The sequence below is a fragment of the Aspergillus ambiguus genome (genome assembly GCF_047715705.1).
Source record: "Aspergillus ambiguus strain CBS 117.58 unplaced genomic scaffold BDV59scaffold_4, whole genome shotgun sequence".
NCBI lineage: Eukaryota > Fungi > Ascomycota > Eurotiomycetes > Eurotiales > Aspergillaceae > Aspergillus > Aspergillus ambiguus.
Genome location: NW_027395517.1, coordinates 60473 through 75659, shown reverse-complemented (window position 1 = coordinate 75659; position 15187 = coordinate 60473). Strand labels below are relative to the sequence as shown.

Below are 15187 nucleotides of genomic sequence, written 5' to 3'. Positions count from 1 at the left end.
CGACCTTCGCCGCATTTCGACAGACGAGGGGGTGTATCCGTGATGGTCCCTGTAACTACGGAAATTTTTTCTCCAGGTAATTCTCACTACACTCGCTCGTCCCCAAGACCTTCCAACTGATGCTGGACTGTCCAGGCAGTGTTCCTGATGCATTAGCCACCGCATTCGCGCGGCGCGCTACCCCCGTCCCTGATGGCCCTCCGACAAAACGCAGAAAACTAGCCTCGACACCACAGAGCCTTGCAGATCTGAACGGGTTGTCACAAAACCAGGAACCTCTGGGGTACATACCGCTGGCAAGATTCCATCTATATTTGGTATGCGCCAAGTGTAGTCTTCCATTGTCCACAAGCTCGGGACGTCGCTGACGTAGTCACTTGTGTCTAGGAATTCGCACGCCCATGTCTTTCCTTTGACGAGACGAATGGAAAATTTGAAAGATTATCTGACGTGCCAATTCTTATTCGAAATGCGACGACTCATGAGACATCAGAACCGCCAGAAAGCTACTTCAAACTTGAGCTAGCCTCCCCGAAAGACGATAGAATAGTTCTGCAGGAGCAATTTACCCACAATCATATCAGCAAGTTTAGCGAGGACTTGGAGCTTGCGGCTACCTTAGCCTGTGCAGACAAGCTCAAACGGATCCCCCCATCAGTGTGTTATCAGTCGAGAATGCGCCGCTTGGACGATGGCAGGAAGTTTCGCCTTGAGACGGTCATCCTGTGGAAGGACTCACTGGAAATTCTGGATTATAATAAATCACGTATTGGTCCGTTGAAGGTGTTCTCGAAGTATATACTGAAGGAGCCGGAGTTCGTGCATTTGACTCAGAAACGCCGAGCCGCTGGGGGAGGAGCAGGGTGGCGTCCTCGGGACTTCTACGAAAATGTCCACGTCCCCGAAGTGACGCCAAGTTCGTCGGCAGAGGTGAAGTGTGATCTGATTCAATGCGAACTGTTTCCTTTTCAACGCAGAGCTGTCCGTTGGCTACTGCAACGGGAGGGCATGGAACTCCGGCCAACTGGAGAAGTCGTTCCGATTAGCCAACAACCGGACGACTCCCTACCTACATCATTTCGACGATTCCAAGATGCAGATGGGCGAATATGCTTTGCTAGCCAGCTTTTATTGGTGGTTACGAGCAGTATTTCAAACTGGTATGATGCAGGGAGCCACCTGAAAGGTGGGGTGCTCGCCGAAGAGATGGGACTTGGGAAGACAGTCGAATTAATAAGCCTGATGTGCCTGAATCGCCGATTGTTAGCCCCCGAAGAGACGTTCATACGGAATTCCGATGGCCTGAGGCCTTCTGGTGCAACCCTCATCATAACGCCGCCGGCAATCCTCGAACAGTGGGAGCAGGAAATTAAGCTTCATGCACCTGAGCTTAGTGTGCTTCATTACACTGGCATACAGCGCCACCAGGACCTTTCCGACCAAGAGATGGTCGAGTTGCTTGCTGACCATGACGTCGTTCTCACTACGTATAACGTCCTTGCACGAGAAGTTCACTATTCTGGCGATGCCCCGAAGAAGAATCTGCGGCATGAGAAGAAATATGAGGCAAGGAAGACGCCCTTGGTTAAGATATCGTGGTGGCGTGTCTGTCTAGATGAAGCGCAAATGATCGAGAGTGGCGTCAGCAACGCAGCCAAAGTTGCTCGATTGATTCCGCGTCGGAACGCTTGGGCTGTCACTGGGACCCCACTCCGGAAGGATATAACGGACCTTCTTGGCCTTCTGATGTTTCTTCATTATGACCCATTTTGCGGCTTCATCTGGCATACCTTGTGCAGCAACTTCACATCAGTCTTGGCCCGCATCGTCAATAGCATCGCTCTTCGGCACAGCAAAGACCGCGTTCGCGACGAGATCCAATTGCCTTCTCAAAAAAGGATTGTAATAACTATACCTTTTACTGCGGTGGAAGAGCAGCACTATACGCAGCAATTCGAGCAGATGTGTGAGGATTGCGGCTTTGACTTGTCAGGTGCTCCTACACGTGATGACTGGAACCCTGATGACCCTTCGGTGGTTGAAAAAATGCGAAATTGGCTGGTGCGCCTTCGTCTGACTTGCCTTCATCCCACTGGAAACCACAGGCGTGGTTTTGGGGCTGGTGGGCCCCTGCGATCAGTGGCCGAAGTTCTCGAGCAAATGATAGATCAAAATGACCTGCTGATTTATGGAGAGGAGCGAACGCTTCTTCTATCTCAACTACGAAGAGGGCAGCTGTTGGAAAATGCCATGCATCGGCAACAGGCTCTCGACCTGTGGATGACGTCCCTAAAGCGAGCCACTGCCATCGTCGATGAATGCCGTGAGCGGCTGGACTTTGAACGTAACAAGATAAAGGCCAGCACAGATACTCCTGAGAGAGACGCAGCCTCTGCAGATACAAGTGATAATGAGGGAGAAGAAGCAGACAAGAACCCCAGGATCGGTGCGATGCGCCAGAGGCTGCGATCTGCTCTCGAAGTCCAGCATATTTGTGTCTTCTTTACCGGAAATGCCTACTATCAGATCAAAACAGACCCTAAACTCACGCCACCCGAATCTGAGCAGTTTGCATCCCTGGAAAAGCTAGAAGTGGAAGCATATGAGAAGGCGAAGTCGATCCGTAAAGAGTTGCTAGCTGATATCTCTCGCAAGGCGGGCCGATATATGAAGATTATCAGGGAGAAGAACAAGCACAATCAATTTGTGAAGATTCTGAAAATGAAACCGCAGCTCTATAACAAGGGTTTAGAGTCGCGTAGGGTTCTCGATGAGTTCGAGGACTTCTGCGAGGCTATGAACAGACACGCAGGACAATATAATGAGTGGCGTCAAATCATGATCAAGTTACTCTCACAGTCTCTTATCGATCAAGAAGACGAGTCAGAACTTGAAGGTGACGAGTATGAGCAGTCCACAAAGCATCAGGATGAGATGTACGTCTACATGGAAGCTTTGAGAGCAATGTTCGCAGATCGCCATGACGCCTTAACAGGGCAGAGGAACATTCTTATTGCGCACGAAGTCAAGACAGGTATTGTTCAGGCCCAAAAAGGAGAAGGCCCTTCTCCAAAGCTATTTCTGGAGGTCATGAATACTCGGAGCCAGGTAAAGCCAGTCGTTGGTCGTTCATTACGCGCGATAATTACCGAGCTACGCAGCCTCGCGACATCTCTTGAGTGGCAGGCTAATGAAGGAAGTGCTCGCGCCCGTGCCGAACTCGAGATCGTCACTCTAGTCCTCCAAAATGCTGCTCACATAGCATCAGAACAAGGAAAGATTGCTTCGAACCTGGAAAGAGAAGTAGAGATGTTCAGAGATACGATGAACAATCGTCTAGGCTACTATCGTCAGCTACAGCAGATTTCTGACACAGTAGCTCCTTATGACGAAGAAAGCGTTGGGAAGCCTCTAGATGAGGCTCTTTTCAATTCCAAACTCAAACAGGAGGAAGCCATGGATGAGAAAATCTCAGCGTTGAAGGCCAAACGCCGGTATCTTATCCATCTGCGGGACGATTCCGACTCTGATGACTCTTCGAAGACTTGTGTTATATGCCAGTCAACTTTCGAGATTGGTAGGGTTCATCTAAATTTATTACGAACCAAGCTGACAATGAACAGGTGTGTTGACGGTCTGTGGCCACAAATACTGCAAAGATTGTCTACGCATGTGGTGGAACCAGCATCGGAATTGCCCGACATGCAAAAAAAAGCTTAAGGGAAATGATTTCCACCAAATAACATACAAACCGCAGGAATTCGTCGTGCAGGTGGAAAAGACACCTACGAAGATCGAGACGAAGCAACCCTCAAAGAATTTGATATATGCCGACATCAGTTCCGGGACAATGGCAGAAATTAAAAATATCGATCTGGACAGATCCTTTGGCACCAAAATCGATACACTTGCCCGTCACATCTTGTGGCTACGTGAACACGACCCTGGGGCAAAGTCGGTCGTCTTCTCTCAATATAGAAGCTTCCTAACCTATCTACGCGTTGCCCTTTCCAAGTTCAAAATCGGCTTTAGCAGTGTCGACAGCAAAGACGGGATCCATAACTTCAAGAGTGATCCATCGGTAAGTTACCATTATGCTGAATTGAAGCACGGGGAATTCCGTATCCTGATGTTGCATTATAGGTTGAGTGCTTTCTTCTTCATGCCAAAGCCCAATCATCGGGACTAAACCTGGTCAACGCGACACACGTGTTTCTCTGCGAACCATTAATCAACACTGCAATCGAACTTCAAGCCATTGCTCGCGTACATCGTATTGGTCAGCATCGGCCAACCACGGTGTGGATGTATCTGGTTTCAGATACGGTAGAGGAGTCCATATACGAGCTGTCTGTTTCTCGCCGGCTAGCTCACATAGCTCAAAAGGAGAGAGAGAAAGAGGCCCGGTCCGCCGGCTTGCCCGATGCTGATGATCGTACCGTCCAAAATATCACCGAGACTGCCATCGATTCTGCTAACTCCTGGGAGATGCAAGATGCAGCTCTGGCGCGGTTAATGGCCGGAGGAGGGGAGGGTGAAATGGTGAAGAAAGATGATCTATGGCAGTGCCTGTTTGGAAACCCCGTCAACAAGAAGGACGGCAAAACCCACCAAGCGGCTGCAGAATCAGAAGTGGCGAGGTTCTTAAGAGGTGAAGCTGCTGAGCAGCGCAGAAGAGACCTGTTGTAATTATAGAATGGGAGTAACATTGCATTCATGTATAACCACATTTAATGAGAGAGATCTTTTCGATAGTTCCCACAGTTGAAGGTGTCCAGCAGTCGTGGTGCTTGCCAACTAGATTTAGATATTATAAATGTGATGCCTTATACTACAGACTATAAGGAGAGCAGAAATAAGGCAGAGAATGACTAATCCCTCGGGGTACCAAATCGGAATAGTAGCTTATCGCTCCTGGCAGCGTCGGGTAACTTCAACAGCTGACGTGCGCGTTCCTCTGCCTGGGGAAATACATGCCTCTCCTCTTCTGCCCTTCTGGACGTGTTTTTCGACTCATCGCTTTCTCGGGAAATTGACAGATGTGCGGGAACCCCTCTCTTCTCTCGTTTTCTGAACTCTCGTGATGGCTTCGGCAAGCACCCAAGCGAGCGCCGAGGCTCGCGAGTTGAGCTTAATATCAAAGGTCGAGCTTAGGATCGCTTTGGCGGACACGGATGAGAAGCTGGAGGGTCTCCTCAAGACATATCTCGCACCACTGTTGCTCAAGTTAGGCTCAGAAAGCCTGGCGGTCCGCAACAAAGTAATTGCCGTGTGTCAACATGTCACCACCCGCGTTCAGACACCGTCGATCAAACTTCCAGTGGAAGCGCTGTTGAAACAATTCAAAGAGCAAAAGTCCCAGCTCATCAGACATTTTGACTTGATTTATCTTCAGCAGGGTATTGATCGCCTAGGGTCTAATGCAAGAATCGAAGTTCTTGTCCCGTTGCTCCAGGGGATTTCCGAAATTGGAACGTCCACCGACCAGGCGGCTCTGGTGTTTAATCTTGTTTTGCGCCTGCTGCCCTTGTTGAAGCTCCCCCCGAAGGATAGCGATGATGATGTCCAGCTCAAATCGCGACTTGGCCTCTCCGATCAGGATACCAAGTTCCTAGCTTCGTGGTTCGAGAAACTGTTGATACTCTCCCCTCCGGACAAGGATGAAATCACTTGTCCAGGGCTCGCGCCTTCGGAATTCAAGTTTCTAAACAAAGGCGTGTCTATGAAAGAGACTTGGAATCCGTCATTGAATGGTGGACTGAACCTCACTGAGACCAAAGCTACCGCGCTGAGGTTCCTTGCTAGTAGGGCTTTCAATGATTCGGAGCGTTTTCGTCCTGCTCTAATCGCCTCTGCCGATGCAAATTCGCGCCTTTCGGACCTCGGTGAAGAAATATTGAAACGCTTCCTCCCTGACCTTGAAAGCCCAAGCGTGGTGCAACAGCTGTACACCATGTACTTTGGAACGGGTGCCTCCGATGGGGTTCCTCCCGTCCGACCTGCTCTTCAGACAAAGCTCCTGGTCTATCTGGGGAAATCGATGCATGCCACCTCTAACACAGACAAAGTTTTGAGATTAATCGAAGAAGGTCTTCTGTCAGACACGGCAAGGTCCTCTCAGGGGTTGCAGGCTTCCAAGCTGCGGACTCAAATTTTCACATTTACCACATGGGTGGTCCGGATGGGATCACCTTCAGATCTCAAGAGCATAGCGCCCAAGCTGATAGCTGGTCTAAGGGATTTTATTCAATCTCAAGGATGGCCGAGCCCCGGAGCCAGCGGGCAGAAGTTACCTGCCACTGACCTGAGTCTACGAGGCCTTGCTTATGAAAGTATTGGGATCTTGGTTCCCAAGGTTGATTTCCAGATGCTCGAGAACCAGGAACATTTTTCGGGATTTGAGCTGATAAGATGGCTGTTCATATCTCTAAGTTCTGATGACTCAAGTTCTCAGATCTTTGTCAGTATTGAGCAAGCCTTGGGAAGTATACTCAATTCCTCAGTAGATAGCTGGGATAAGGAGTTCCAGGAACATCTCCGCCCCTTTTTGGTCCATCAGATGAACAATCAGTCAGGCGGGGAGGACCCAGAGACCGGATTCCAGGTAGTTCGTGACACCCAGTATGCCGCTGTCCGGTTTGCCAACAGGTTCTTGCCGTTTAGCGACGTGGTTGCTCGCTGGATAGACCTTATCGCGGTTGCACGTGGAACAGAACGCCATCAAGAGGTGGTGGAAGAAGGTAAAAAGGGGTTGCATCCCTACTGGTATCGACTCATCAATCCCAGCAAAGACAAGAAATGGGTTACTTCGGTAACAGAAGAGACTCGTGCGTCCTGGTTCAGATTCCCAAGCTTTTCTGAAGCAGCCGGCTTCCTCATTGGTTCACAGCCATCTCCTTCACTGAATGGTACGCCTGCTACAGAGATGCTACCTGGTCCCTATAAGAATGCATTTGCTCCTACCATATCTTTCCTCAGGGATGTCCTCCTTTGGGAGGCATTCTCGGAAGCTGGCATTCGCACAGAGATAGAGCAAGATTGGGATATTAAACTAGATATGCTACTTACGTCCGACGAGAAAGCCAGGGATTCTCTAAGAAGATACACCCGGTCTTCATATAAGGCGGCCGTTTTGTTATTTTTGGTAGGGGCTTTGAAGGGTCTTATTGGGGAATATCGAGAAGGACGACAGAAGTGTGGGGAGCAACTTATCAGTATCTGTTCGGTGTCACCGGATGAGACCATCGAAGCTCTAATCTCACAAGCACCACTTTTGACGGGCCCACTGTACAGCAATGACCAAGAGACGCAAGACGTGGTTGCGAGGGTACTGGGAATCTTAGCCTCTCACCATGCCTTCTCTGAGTCCAATTTGACGACACTCACCAATGACCTATTACATCCTGTGGAGCTTTGGAAGTCAGCCATAGGCGAGACAGTGCTTGCAGTGCGCGGCTCAATTCTGGCAATAGCATACTTACTGAGTCGACTTGCTTTCCGCAACATGACCAACAGAGTCCCGGGTACACGCGTGGGCCAATTTATAGATTTGGTCTTTGCCATAACTGAGAATGCACGCGACTCCCATCTACGCCAGTCAGCGCAGATTGCAATCGGCCAACTTGGTCTGTCTGGTGTTCTGTTACCCACCGCTCTTCCTGCCGAAAGATGGGAGACCATTAGAGATAAGCTGAAGACGGATGCAAAGGCCGAGAGCGAAATTGCCATCATGTCGATGGGCTTTCTGTCTATGGTGTTCTCGAGGGACGGCCCCGAAAATCAGCTATTTAATGACCTTCTGGATGATCTCTATCAAATCCATGAGATCCGCAGTCCCGAGGTACATTTTACCGTGGGCGAAGCATTGAGCAATGCTGCGGTGGGATGGAAGTCGAAATCGCTAGCAACTGAATTTGATGTTGATGCGAAAGTTCCGGTGTCGACAATTTCTGGCTCAGTGCTTGCGAATATGCTTGACAAGATTATATCAGATTGTACCGCGTCGAAACCATCTCTCAGGAAAGCCTCTGCCATTTGGCTACTGTGTCTGGTCAAAAACTGCGGCCACCTAGAAGAAACGCAAGCCCGCTTGCGTAAATGCCAGGGTACTTTCGCGGTGCTTCTTTCTGATCGTGATGAAGTGGTACAAGAGACCGGAGCTCAAGGCCTGAGTCTCGTCTATGAAATGGGCGACCAGGCACTTAAAGATGATTTAGTCCGTGATCTAGTGGAATCTTTTACCGCCAGCAAGTCGAATCTCTCCGGAGGTCGCGTCGATGAAAACACCGAGCTTTTCGATCCTGGGGCTTTACCCACTGGAGGTGGATCATCGGTCAATACCTACAAGGATATCATGAATCTTGCCTCGGAAGCGGGAGATCCCACGCTTGTTTATCGATTTATGTCACTGGCATCAAACAACGCCCTGTGGACAAACCGTGCTGCGTTCAGCAAGCTTGGTATCAGCAGCATTTTCTCCGATTCCAGTGTGAACGGTTACCTTGCCAAAAACCCAAAAATCTACCCCAAGCTATTTCGGTACCGCTTTGATCCTAATCCAAACGTTCAGCGATCCATGAACACCATCTGGCAAGCCCTGGTCAAGGATCCTTCGGCTGTCGTCAATGATCATTTTGACGACATCATGAATGACCTACTCGGAAGTATAATGACAGGGCGAGAATGGAGAGTCCGACAGGCAAGCTGTGCGGCTATATCTGATTTGATTCAAGGCCGCCAACCCGAAAGATATGCGAAATATATGGATGAAATATTTACCAAAGCTTTCAAGCTGGTCGATGACATTAAGGAATCCGTTCGTGCGGCGGCGTTGAAGCTTTGCCAGACGATCACAAGTGCCGTGATTCGCACCCTCGAAACAAGCGATGCCGACACCAAACGGGCAAACACAATGCTAGAGAGTGCTATCCCCTTTCTACTAAGCGACAAGGGTATGGAGTCTGGTGTGGAAGAGGTTCAGGGATTTGCAATCGGATCGTTGGTGCAAATGATAAAGAAGAGTCCCGGGGGTCCCTTGCGGCCGTTTGTACCCTGCATAATTGAGCAGTTCCTGAGCTCGTTGAGCTCCCTGGAACCGCAAGCCGTCAACTATGTTCACCTGAATGCAGATAAGTATGGGCTGACCGGTGAAGAGATTGATAAGATGAGGTTGTCCAGCATTCGCACGTCCCCGATGATGGAAGTGATTGAACGATATCTCATTGACATGCTTGATGAAACTAGCATGAAAGAGTTTGCGGCCAAGTTAGAAGGAGTCCTTCGGTCAGCTGTTGGGCTTCCTACCAAAGTGGGTGTTAGCCGAGTCTTGGTCCTTTTGAGTATGAAGACAATCCTGTTTCGGCCTTATGCAGACCGCTTCATCCAGCTTCTTGGGAAATACGTGGTCGACCGCAATGACACGGTCAGTGCATCTTACTGCACCTCTATAGGGTACCTCATCCGGCTGGCATCAGACGACCGAGTCCTGAAGACTATTGAGCATGCAAAGAGTCTATACATGACCGCGGAAGATGCGAACCAGCGGGTAATTTCCGCAGAGATCTTTCAGTCCACGTCGAAGTTATCAAATGATCGATTCATGGCGTTTGCGGCTAGTGCCTTACCCTTCATCTTTGTGTCGAAGCACGATACCGACGACCATGTTAGGGAGGTTTTCGAAAAGACGTGGCAAGACAATGTTGGTGGTAATCGCGCTGTTATGCTGTACATCAAAGAAATTTCCACCCTTGTCGCGGAAAATTTGGACTCGCCTCGGTGGGCGATCAAACACACCGCGGCTCTCGGTATTGCAAGCGCCATTACGGCACTTGATGATGAACTTGACGTCCCTACTAGCAAGATGTTGTGGCCTGTGCTCGAAAAGGCTCTGGCTGGAAAGACATGGGAAGGCAAGGAAACGGTTCTCAAGGCTTTCGTAAAATTTGCTAGTCAGGCAAAGCAACTCTGGCGAGAATTCCCTCAGCTAAGCAATACGATGAAGGTAATGCTTTTTCATACCCATTCGAGCACCTCGTCGACATATAAGCTTTTTGTGTTTACGATACTGACTTACTATAGGTCATCGCTATTCGGGAGGCTAAACGAACAAACCAGGCCTACCGTCCGCATGGGATCACGGCATTGGGCGGGGTGGCACAGGCACGAAAGGATCTTAATCTGATGCCAGATGCTTCCGGCATTGTCTCTCGGGTGCTGGAGGATATTGGAGACGACGATTTGATGGATGTTGATTCTGGCAGTGGTCGGAACGCCAAGTATGCTGTCTCTTCTCCCAAGTTCTTGTCTCTTTCAGCTAATGAGACATATAGACAAAATCTGGAAGATACGCTGGCGGCTTGTGTAGAGTGCCTCCTACAATGCTTTAACCCATCGTTGGATGTATCCACGCAGAGTACGTTGCCTTCTCTCGTACCCGGGTGTATCGCTGACAGGATACTGACTGGAATGCGCAGTGGTCAATGCATACCTAGCTGAAATAACGCCACTTCTCAACCAAGCCCTGAGTAACGGCGGCCGAAAGGTGCAGGTTACACTGTACGAACAATTGCAGCGAGTTTTCGGAGCACTGGAAACGTGGGCTCCACAACGGGGAAGCGAGGAACCCGATCTACGTGACATGCAAGGATCCTTGTCGACGCTAGCAGGGGGGATGTTTGCTCGAGAGGTTGATGTGTCGGCCGAAGCCATCCGAAAGGGGCGAGCTGAAGCCGCCGCCTCGTATCTCTCTCTCTGTCAGCGGAACGGACTGGAGGTCTACAGCGAATTTCCAGGACTGATCCAAACGTGGAGGGAGGGGGAGCGGTCTGGTCCGGTACAGAACATTCTTGATCGGACCTTGGGTCGGTTGGCTTCATCGTAATGCGGTTTTACTTGTCCAGGGTTAGGTTAGAGTATATTTATGGTTATATGTAAATGGTGGGTACGTACTATCATTACCCTATCGATGGTGCAATGCAAATGGAAGTGTCGAGATAAACCTGGGGATGGCTGCAGTAGATTAGTCAGGATGTGGCTGTGAGACGACAACATTCTTAGGTAGAATCCCCGCTAATATGCTCAGTGGTGCTCCTTATCTCATGGGAGGGTCTCTTGTCTTTTGCAATAATATCTAGCCCTGTAATCGGTCCCATCACAAGTATGGTGCACGTTCCACGTCTGGATCGGGCGTGTGGGGATTAGAGTAGACAGGAACAGTGGTTGGAAGGGGACGGACATGACCGTCAGATCCATGCAGAACGTAGGCAATTTTCTCGCGTGGTGGGAGGCGTCGGCGGCGCCAAGTCACATACAGGACTGTCAGAAACTGGTATGCTCCGTCCATCAAGGCTACTAAAGGCGTGCATGCCCGTTACTTGGGGAATGAGTGAGGACTCGGTACGTGGGCTCGCTTCGTTCCATCCACGGATGTATCGAGGGTTCTAGGATGAGTTGTCAGCTGACAACGACTGACTATTGACTGGATGGCGTGAGGCTCTTGTTCTTTGTCTTTCAGCTGGAGGGAATGGGCGGTTGAATGTCCCATCCGGAGCGGAAGTATCTGTCTACATTAGGGTCGGCCGGGAGGATCCGAAGGCGTAACGGATTTAAGCGAGGAAGGTATCTGGGCGGACGGCCAATCAGGACGGGCAGAGTGAGACCGGGCCAATCAGGGGCTGTCCGGGGGAGGGGAATCCAGACCGGTCGAGACGAGTCTTTGGGGGGACCGAATTGGGAACTAAATTGGGACTAAATTAGGGGATTTGAGATGATCGGGTTTGCGGTCCGTCCACATGGCGCGGAGGATGGGTAGAGAAATAGGTAGAAAATGAGAAGATGAGAAAATGAGCAAATCGGAAAAATTAGAAAATCGAAAAATCGAAATGGATGGGAGATGAATAAGAGGCCATATGGTAGGATAAAAAAAGAATAAACTCAAGGATAAATAGAACAGGAAATCAATCAAAGTATATCTCACCAATCACCACCCATAGCTCGCCATGCATGCAACAGCGAATCCCCCCGGCGCCCTGAAAGACCGCGGACCGTCCACATGGTTGGCATCGGACGTATTCCCTTTATCGATGCCTCTTGCACCATGTCTTGGTTCCTGACCACCGCCACTGCCTTAGTTTAGTGAGTTCCTCATCCGGTGAGGGCCTTTCTCGTTTCTATCTCTGCCCGACTGACTTCTTTTTTTTTTTCCTTTTCGCCCCCCACTCTCATTTGCCTGAACTCTTCGTGGAGAATATGTATATACGAGCGGTTTGGCTGCCGTCATCTGGTTGTCTCTCCTCCCAATTCCATCCCCTCTAGCGGTTTCTTGGATCTCATTTAATTCCCCCGCATCGTCGCCAATCTTCGTCCCTTCTTCTCCCCGCAGACGTGGGTTGATCATCCTCCCTCGGTGGAGCCTTACAGCATCCTGCGCAGACTCCTCCAAGTCGATCCCTCAACCATGACCGCTGTCAGTGTTGTGAAACCCAGCCGCCGGGGAACTCTCTCCCGCAAACGTCCCCTCTGGTTGCCTATCATTGCCCCAAAGGATGATGCGATCCCTCCCGCGGTCACTGCCAGTCTGTCATCCGGCCCCGTCAAGAACCCAATTCCCAAGACTCGCATCCGATTTCCCCCCCGATCCCGGACAGGTTGTTGGTATGTTCTATCCCCAATCTGAGACGCAGTGGTTTTAACTCTCCTTTGATGTAGGACATGCAGGGTGAGTCAATTGCCTGAATTTGTCTCGTGGAGACGAGTTGGCGCAATGTTATACTAATCGCCTCCTGCTGTATAGAGCCGCAAAGGTGAGCCTAACTTACGACAACCTCATTCTGACCCTCTTTCTAACTATCGATAGTGAAATGTGATGAAAGTCACCCGCAATGCAATGTACTACGTCCCTCGACCTTCCGCCTTCCTATCGACGCTCACTAACTCCTTCCAGCAATGTACCCGCTTGGGCCATGTCTGCGACTACAAACCCCGACTATGTTTCCGCGATGACACCCGTCGGGTGATGGACCGCATGTCATATGTGAAGGTTGCCGGAAATGCCGTCTGGGACCGTATGTACCTCACCTCTTTCTCCGACCCTCCATACTGACTCTGGACAGCCAACGTAATCTCTCGGCGGAGCCTATCCGACGACCATGTGCCCCACGATCTGCTCCCCTCGTTCGCGGTCCTTGCGTCTGATGAAGAACGAGAGAGAAAAGCCCTGGCGTCCATCCCGGGGACGTATCACGTCGTTGTCATCCCGGAAAGCTTTGCCCATCTCCCAGAATACACAAGTCCAGTGGACAGAGAACTCGACCTGATCTCGTCTCCGATCAGTGGGGATAGCGATAGTGATCACCTCGACAGCCACCTAGAAGTGGACGATCCCAACGTCGTCATTGTCAAGATCGTTCGAGATACCCGGAGATACCCCTACACCCACCGCGGAGACTCAACGCAATCCCCCGACTCAGACATCGCGCTACCTCTACCGGCCGAGTCCGCACTATACCCAGCCATCCAGAGCATGGTAGATGAAGACCCCGCGCAGGATAAATTTGATCTGAGGAACTATGAGATCGCACTCCTCCTTCACTTTCGCAATGCTGTCTGGCCGCAATTGATGGCCGGGGCGATATTTGCCAACTCGAACCACCATCATTTGGATTTTGACATTCTCGAGCAAGAAGCCATGTGTTTTCCTCCGGTGAGTGAAAGCGCCAACCGCATTTCCGTAAGCCAACTCCTCTAACATCCTTAAGTTGTTCAATGCCATGATGGCCGTATCAGCTCTCAGTCGATTCCGCCAGGGAGACGACCAGAGCGTCCATAGCCAACACTACATCAACCAGGCCTATGACTTTCTTCAAACTCAATTTGACAGCGGTAATGATACGCTCTCGGATCGAATCTTTTTCACGTATTTCCTACTGTTGATATATGAGGTCAGCTAAGCTGTCTCCTTTTGCTGGTAGTCTAGCTAACAGGGCTTCTTTAGGCGATTGCACCGAGAACCAGCGCATCCACAGTCTGGTCCCATCATGCCGCTCGCCTTATGCAGATATACCTCGCCAGACAGACCACACTTGGTGGGGAAAGGTATCCTTTTATCATCTGGTGGGTCTGCAATATCGACCTGTACGCACTCCTCAGTGGTGTCGGGACCGGGGAGTTCGTGAGACCGTTATTGGATCACCAGTTATATCCCGGCCTTGACTTCCTGCTTTATCCCATGGAGCCCGGTCACTCGAACTATGCAACGGATCAGGACAACCTATCCACCCTATTACGTCTCTACCATGACATGTTTACACTTCTTGCCCGAATGGGTCTTTTTGCAGCCAGCGCAAGGGACTTTCGGCAAACATACCCCGACTCCCCATTGGATCACCAACTGAATGCAGCCGAGGGACTCCGCGAGGAATTCAGGCAACTGTGGGGATCCTCGGAGATGTGTTTCCTGTGGGAAATACGAGAAACGCTCCCCGAGTTGTCACAGTATATCTTGCAGCAGGTCACCCTCCTTTTCCACACCGCTCTCCTCTTCTCCTATACCAGCCTCTGGCCCCGGCAGCGCCTGGAGGTTGGGAATGGATCGGAGGAAGAAATCCACCACCATGCGACAATGATCTTACAACTCGCTGACACTATGGTCTCCCGCGACGGGGAATGTGGCCGACAGCTGGTCGCATTTCCGATGTTTTTGGCCGGAGCCGTTGCGGCGTCCAGTGGGCTGAAGATCCGGGCGTGGCAGTTGCTTTCTAGCCTGGAGGAAGAAGAGATGGGTTATAACGCTTCAACTACGAATTACCTGCTTCAACTGGTATATGAGCGACAGATGCAACACTCGCGCGATGGAAGCGAGGCATTTTGGATCGACTGGATGGAGCTTGTCACTGGGCGGGAGCGTCCCACGGCACATTATGGATGACGATGCGATCAACGGTGATGAATGATGACTATTGGAATTATCTGTTTGGCTTTTTTTGGATAATATCTGGATGTATTTGGAGCGAATGTATATATAGTTCGTCGACGAATCAGGAAGCATTTTGGATTCTCTCACCCATGGGACTTTTTTCCTCGACTACAACAGTCACCACAACAAACAGTCCTCTCCCTCGGAGATTAGGCCACTACTGCTGCCCACCTCCTGCAGCACTACAGCCCCTCATCTGGTGGCGGCGCTCGGCTG

At 50.5% G+C, this 15187-nt stretch overlaps 5 protein-coding genes across 5 annotated transcripts; all 5 read left to right on the top strand.

Moving 5' to 3' along the window:
- The first annotated feature begins 9 nt into the window (after positions 1-9).
- Positions 10-522, top strand: BDV59DRAFT_106180 (uncharacterized protein). Its single transcript, XM_073686528.1, has 2 exons — positions 10-76; positions 136-522. The coding sequence occupies exons 1-2, from the start codon at positions 43-45 to the stop codon at positions 366-368; spliced, it is 267 nt and encodes an 88-aa protein (XP_073551179.1). The 5' UTR covers positions 10-42; the 3' UTR covers positions 369-522.
- Positions 523-4284, top strand: BDV59DRAFT_106181 (SNF2 family N-terminal domain-containing protein). The gene is made up of 2 exons (XM_073686529.1): positions 523-3577; positions 3624-4284. Exons 1-2 carry the CDS (start codon positions 676-678, stop codon positions 4187-4189), a joined length of 3468 nt encoding a protein of 1155 aa, XP_073551178.1. The 5' UTR covers positions 523-675; the 3' UTR covers positions 4190-4284.
- Positions 4080-4751, top strand: BDV59DRAFT_170585 (uncharacterized protein). Its single transcript, XM_073688434.1, has one exon. It carries the CDS (start codon positions 4306-4308, stop codon positions 4687-4689), a length of 384 nt encoding a protein of 127 aa, XP_073551177.1. The 5' UTR covers positions 4080-4305; the 3' UTR covers positions 4690-4751.
- Positions 4752-4979: 228 nt separating this feature from the next.
- BDV59DRAFT_105843 (ECM29 family proteasome component) lies at positions 4980-11014 on the top strand. Its single transcript, XM_073686526.1, has 4 exons — positions 4980-10000; positions 10078-10274; positions 10329-10411; positions 10473-11014. Exons 1-4 carry the CDS (start codon positions 5084-5086, stop codon positions 10877-10879), a joined length of 5604 nt encoding a protein of 1867 aa, XP_073551176.1. The 5' UTR covers positions 4980-5083; the 3' UTR covers positions 10880-11014.
- Positions 11015-11983: 969 nt separating this feature from the next.
- Positions 11984-15074, top strand: BDV59DRAFT_170550 (uncharacterized protein). The gene is made up of 7 exons (XM_073688433.1): positions 11984-12651; positions 12793-12800; positions 12854-12885; positions 12941-13061; positions 13110-13699; positions 13755-13937; positions 13991-15074. Exons 1-7 carry the CDS (start codon positions 12455-12457, stop codon positions 14921-14923), a joined length of 2064 nt encoding a protein of 687 aa, XP_073551175.1. The 5' UTR covers positions 11984-12454; the 3' UTR covers positions 14924-15074.
- The last annotated feature ends 113 nt before the right edge of the window (positions 15075-15187 follow it).

Bases quoted from the DNA above. Each gene is read 5' to 3' on its own strand.
- BDV59DRAFT_106180 (XM_073686528.1), top strand. From the start codon at position 43: ATGGTCCCTGTAACTACGGAAATTTTTTCTCCAG. The intron at 77-135 runs GTAATTCTCACT...TGGACTGTCCAG, and splicing joins TACGGAAATTTTTTCTCCAG to GCAGTGTTCCTGATGCATTA.
- BDV59DRAFT_106181 (XM_073686529.1), top strand. From the start codon at position 676: ATGCGCCGCTTGGACGATGGCAGGAAGTTTCGCCTTGAGACGGTCATC. The intron at 3,578-3,623 runs GTAGGGTTCATC...GACAATGAACAG, and splicing joins CCAGTCAACTTTCGAGATTG to GTGTGTTGACGGTCTGTGGC.
- BDV59DRAFT_170585 (XM_073688434.1), top strand. From the start codon at position 4,306: ATGTATCTGGTTTCAGATACGGTAGAGGAGTCCATATACGAGCTGTCT.
- BDV59DRAFT_105843 (XM_073686526.1), top strand. From the start codon at position 5,084: ATGGCTTCGGCAAGCACCCAAGCGAGCGCCGAGGCTCGCGAGTTGAGC. The intron at 10,275-10,328 runs GTATGCTGTCTC...TGAGACATATAG, and splicing joins GGCAGTGGTCGGAACGCCAA to ACAAAATCTGGAAGATACGC. The intron at 10,412-10,472 runs GTACGTTGCCTT...TGGAATGCGCAG, and splicing joins GTTGGATGTATCCACGCAGA to TGGTCAATGCATACCTAGCT.
- BDV59DRAFT_170550 (XM_073688433.1), top strand. From the start codon at position 12,455: ATGACCGCTGTCAGTGTTGTGAAACCCAGCCGCCGGGGAACTCTCTCC. The intron at 12,886-12,940 runs GTACTACGTCCC...AACTCCTTCCAG, and splicing joins AAAGTCACCCGCAATGCAAT to CAATGTACCCGCTTGGGCCA. The intron at 13,700-13,754 runs GTGAGTGAAAGC...AACATCCTTAAG, and splicing joins AAGCCATGTGTTTTCCTCCG to TTGTTCAATGCCATGATGGC.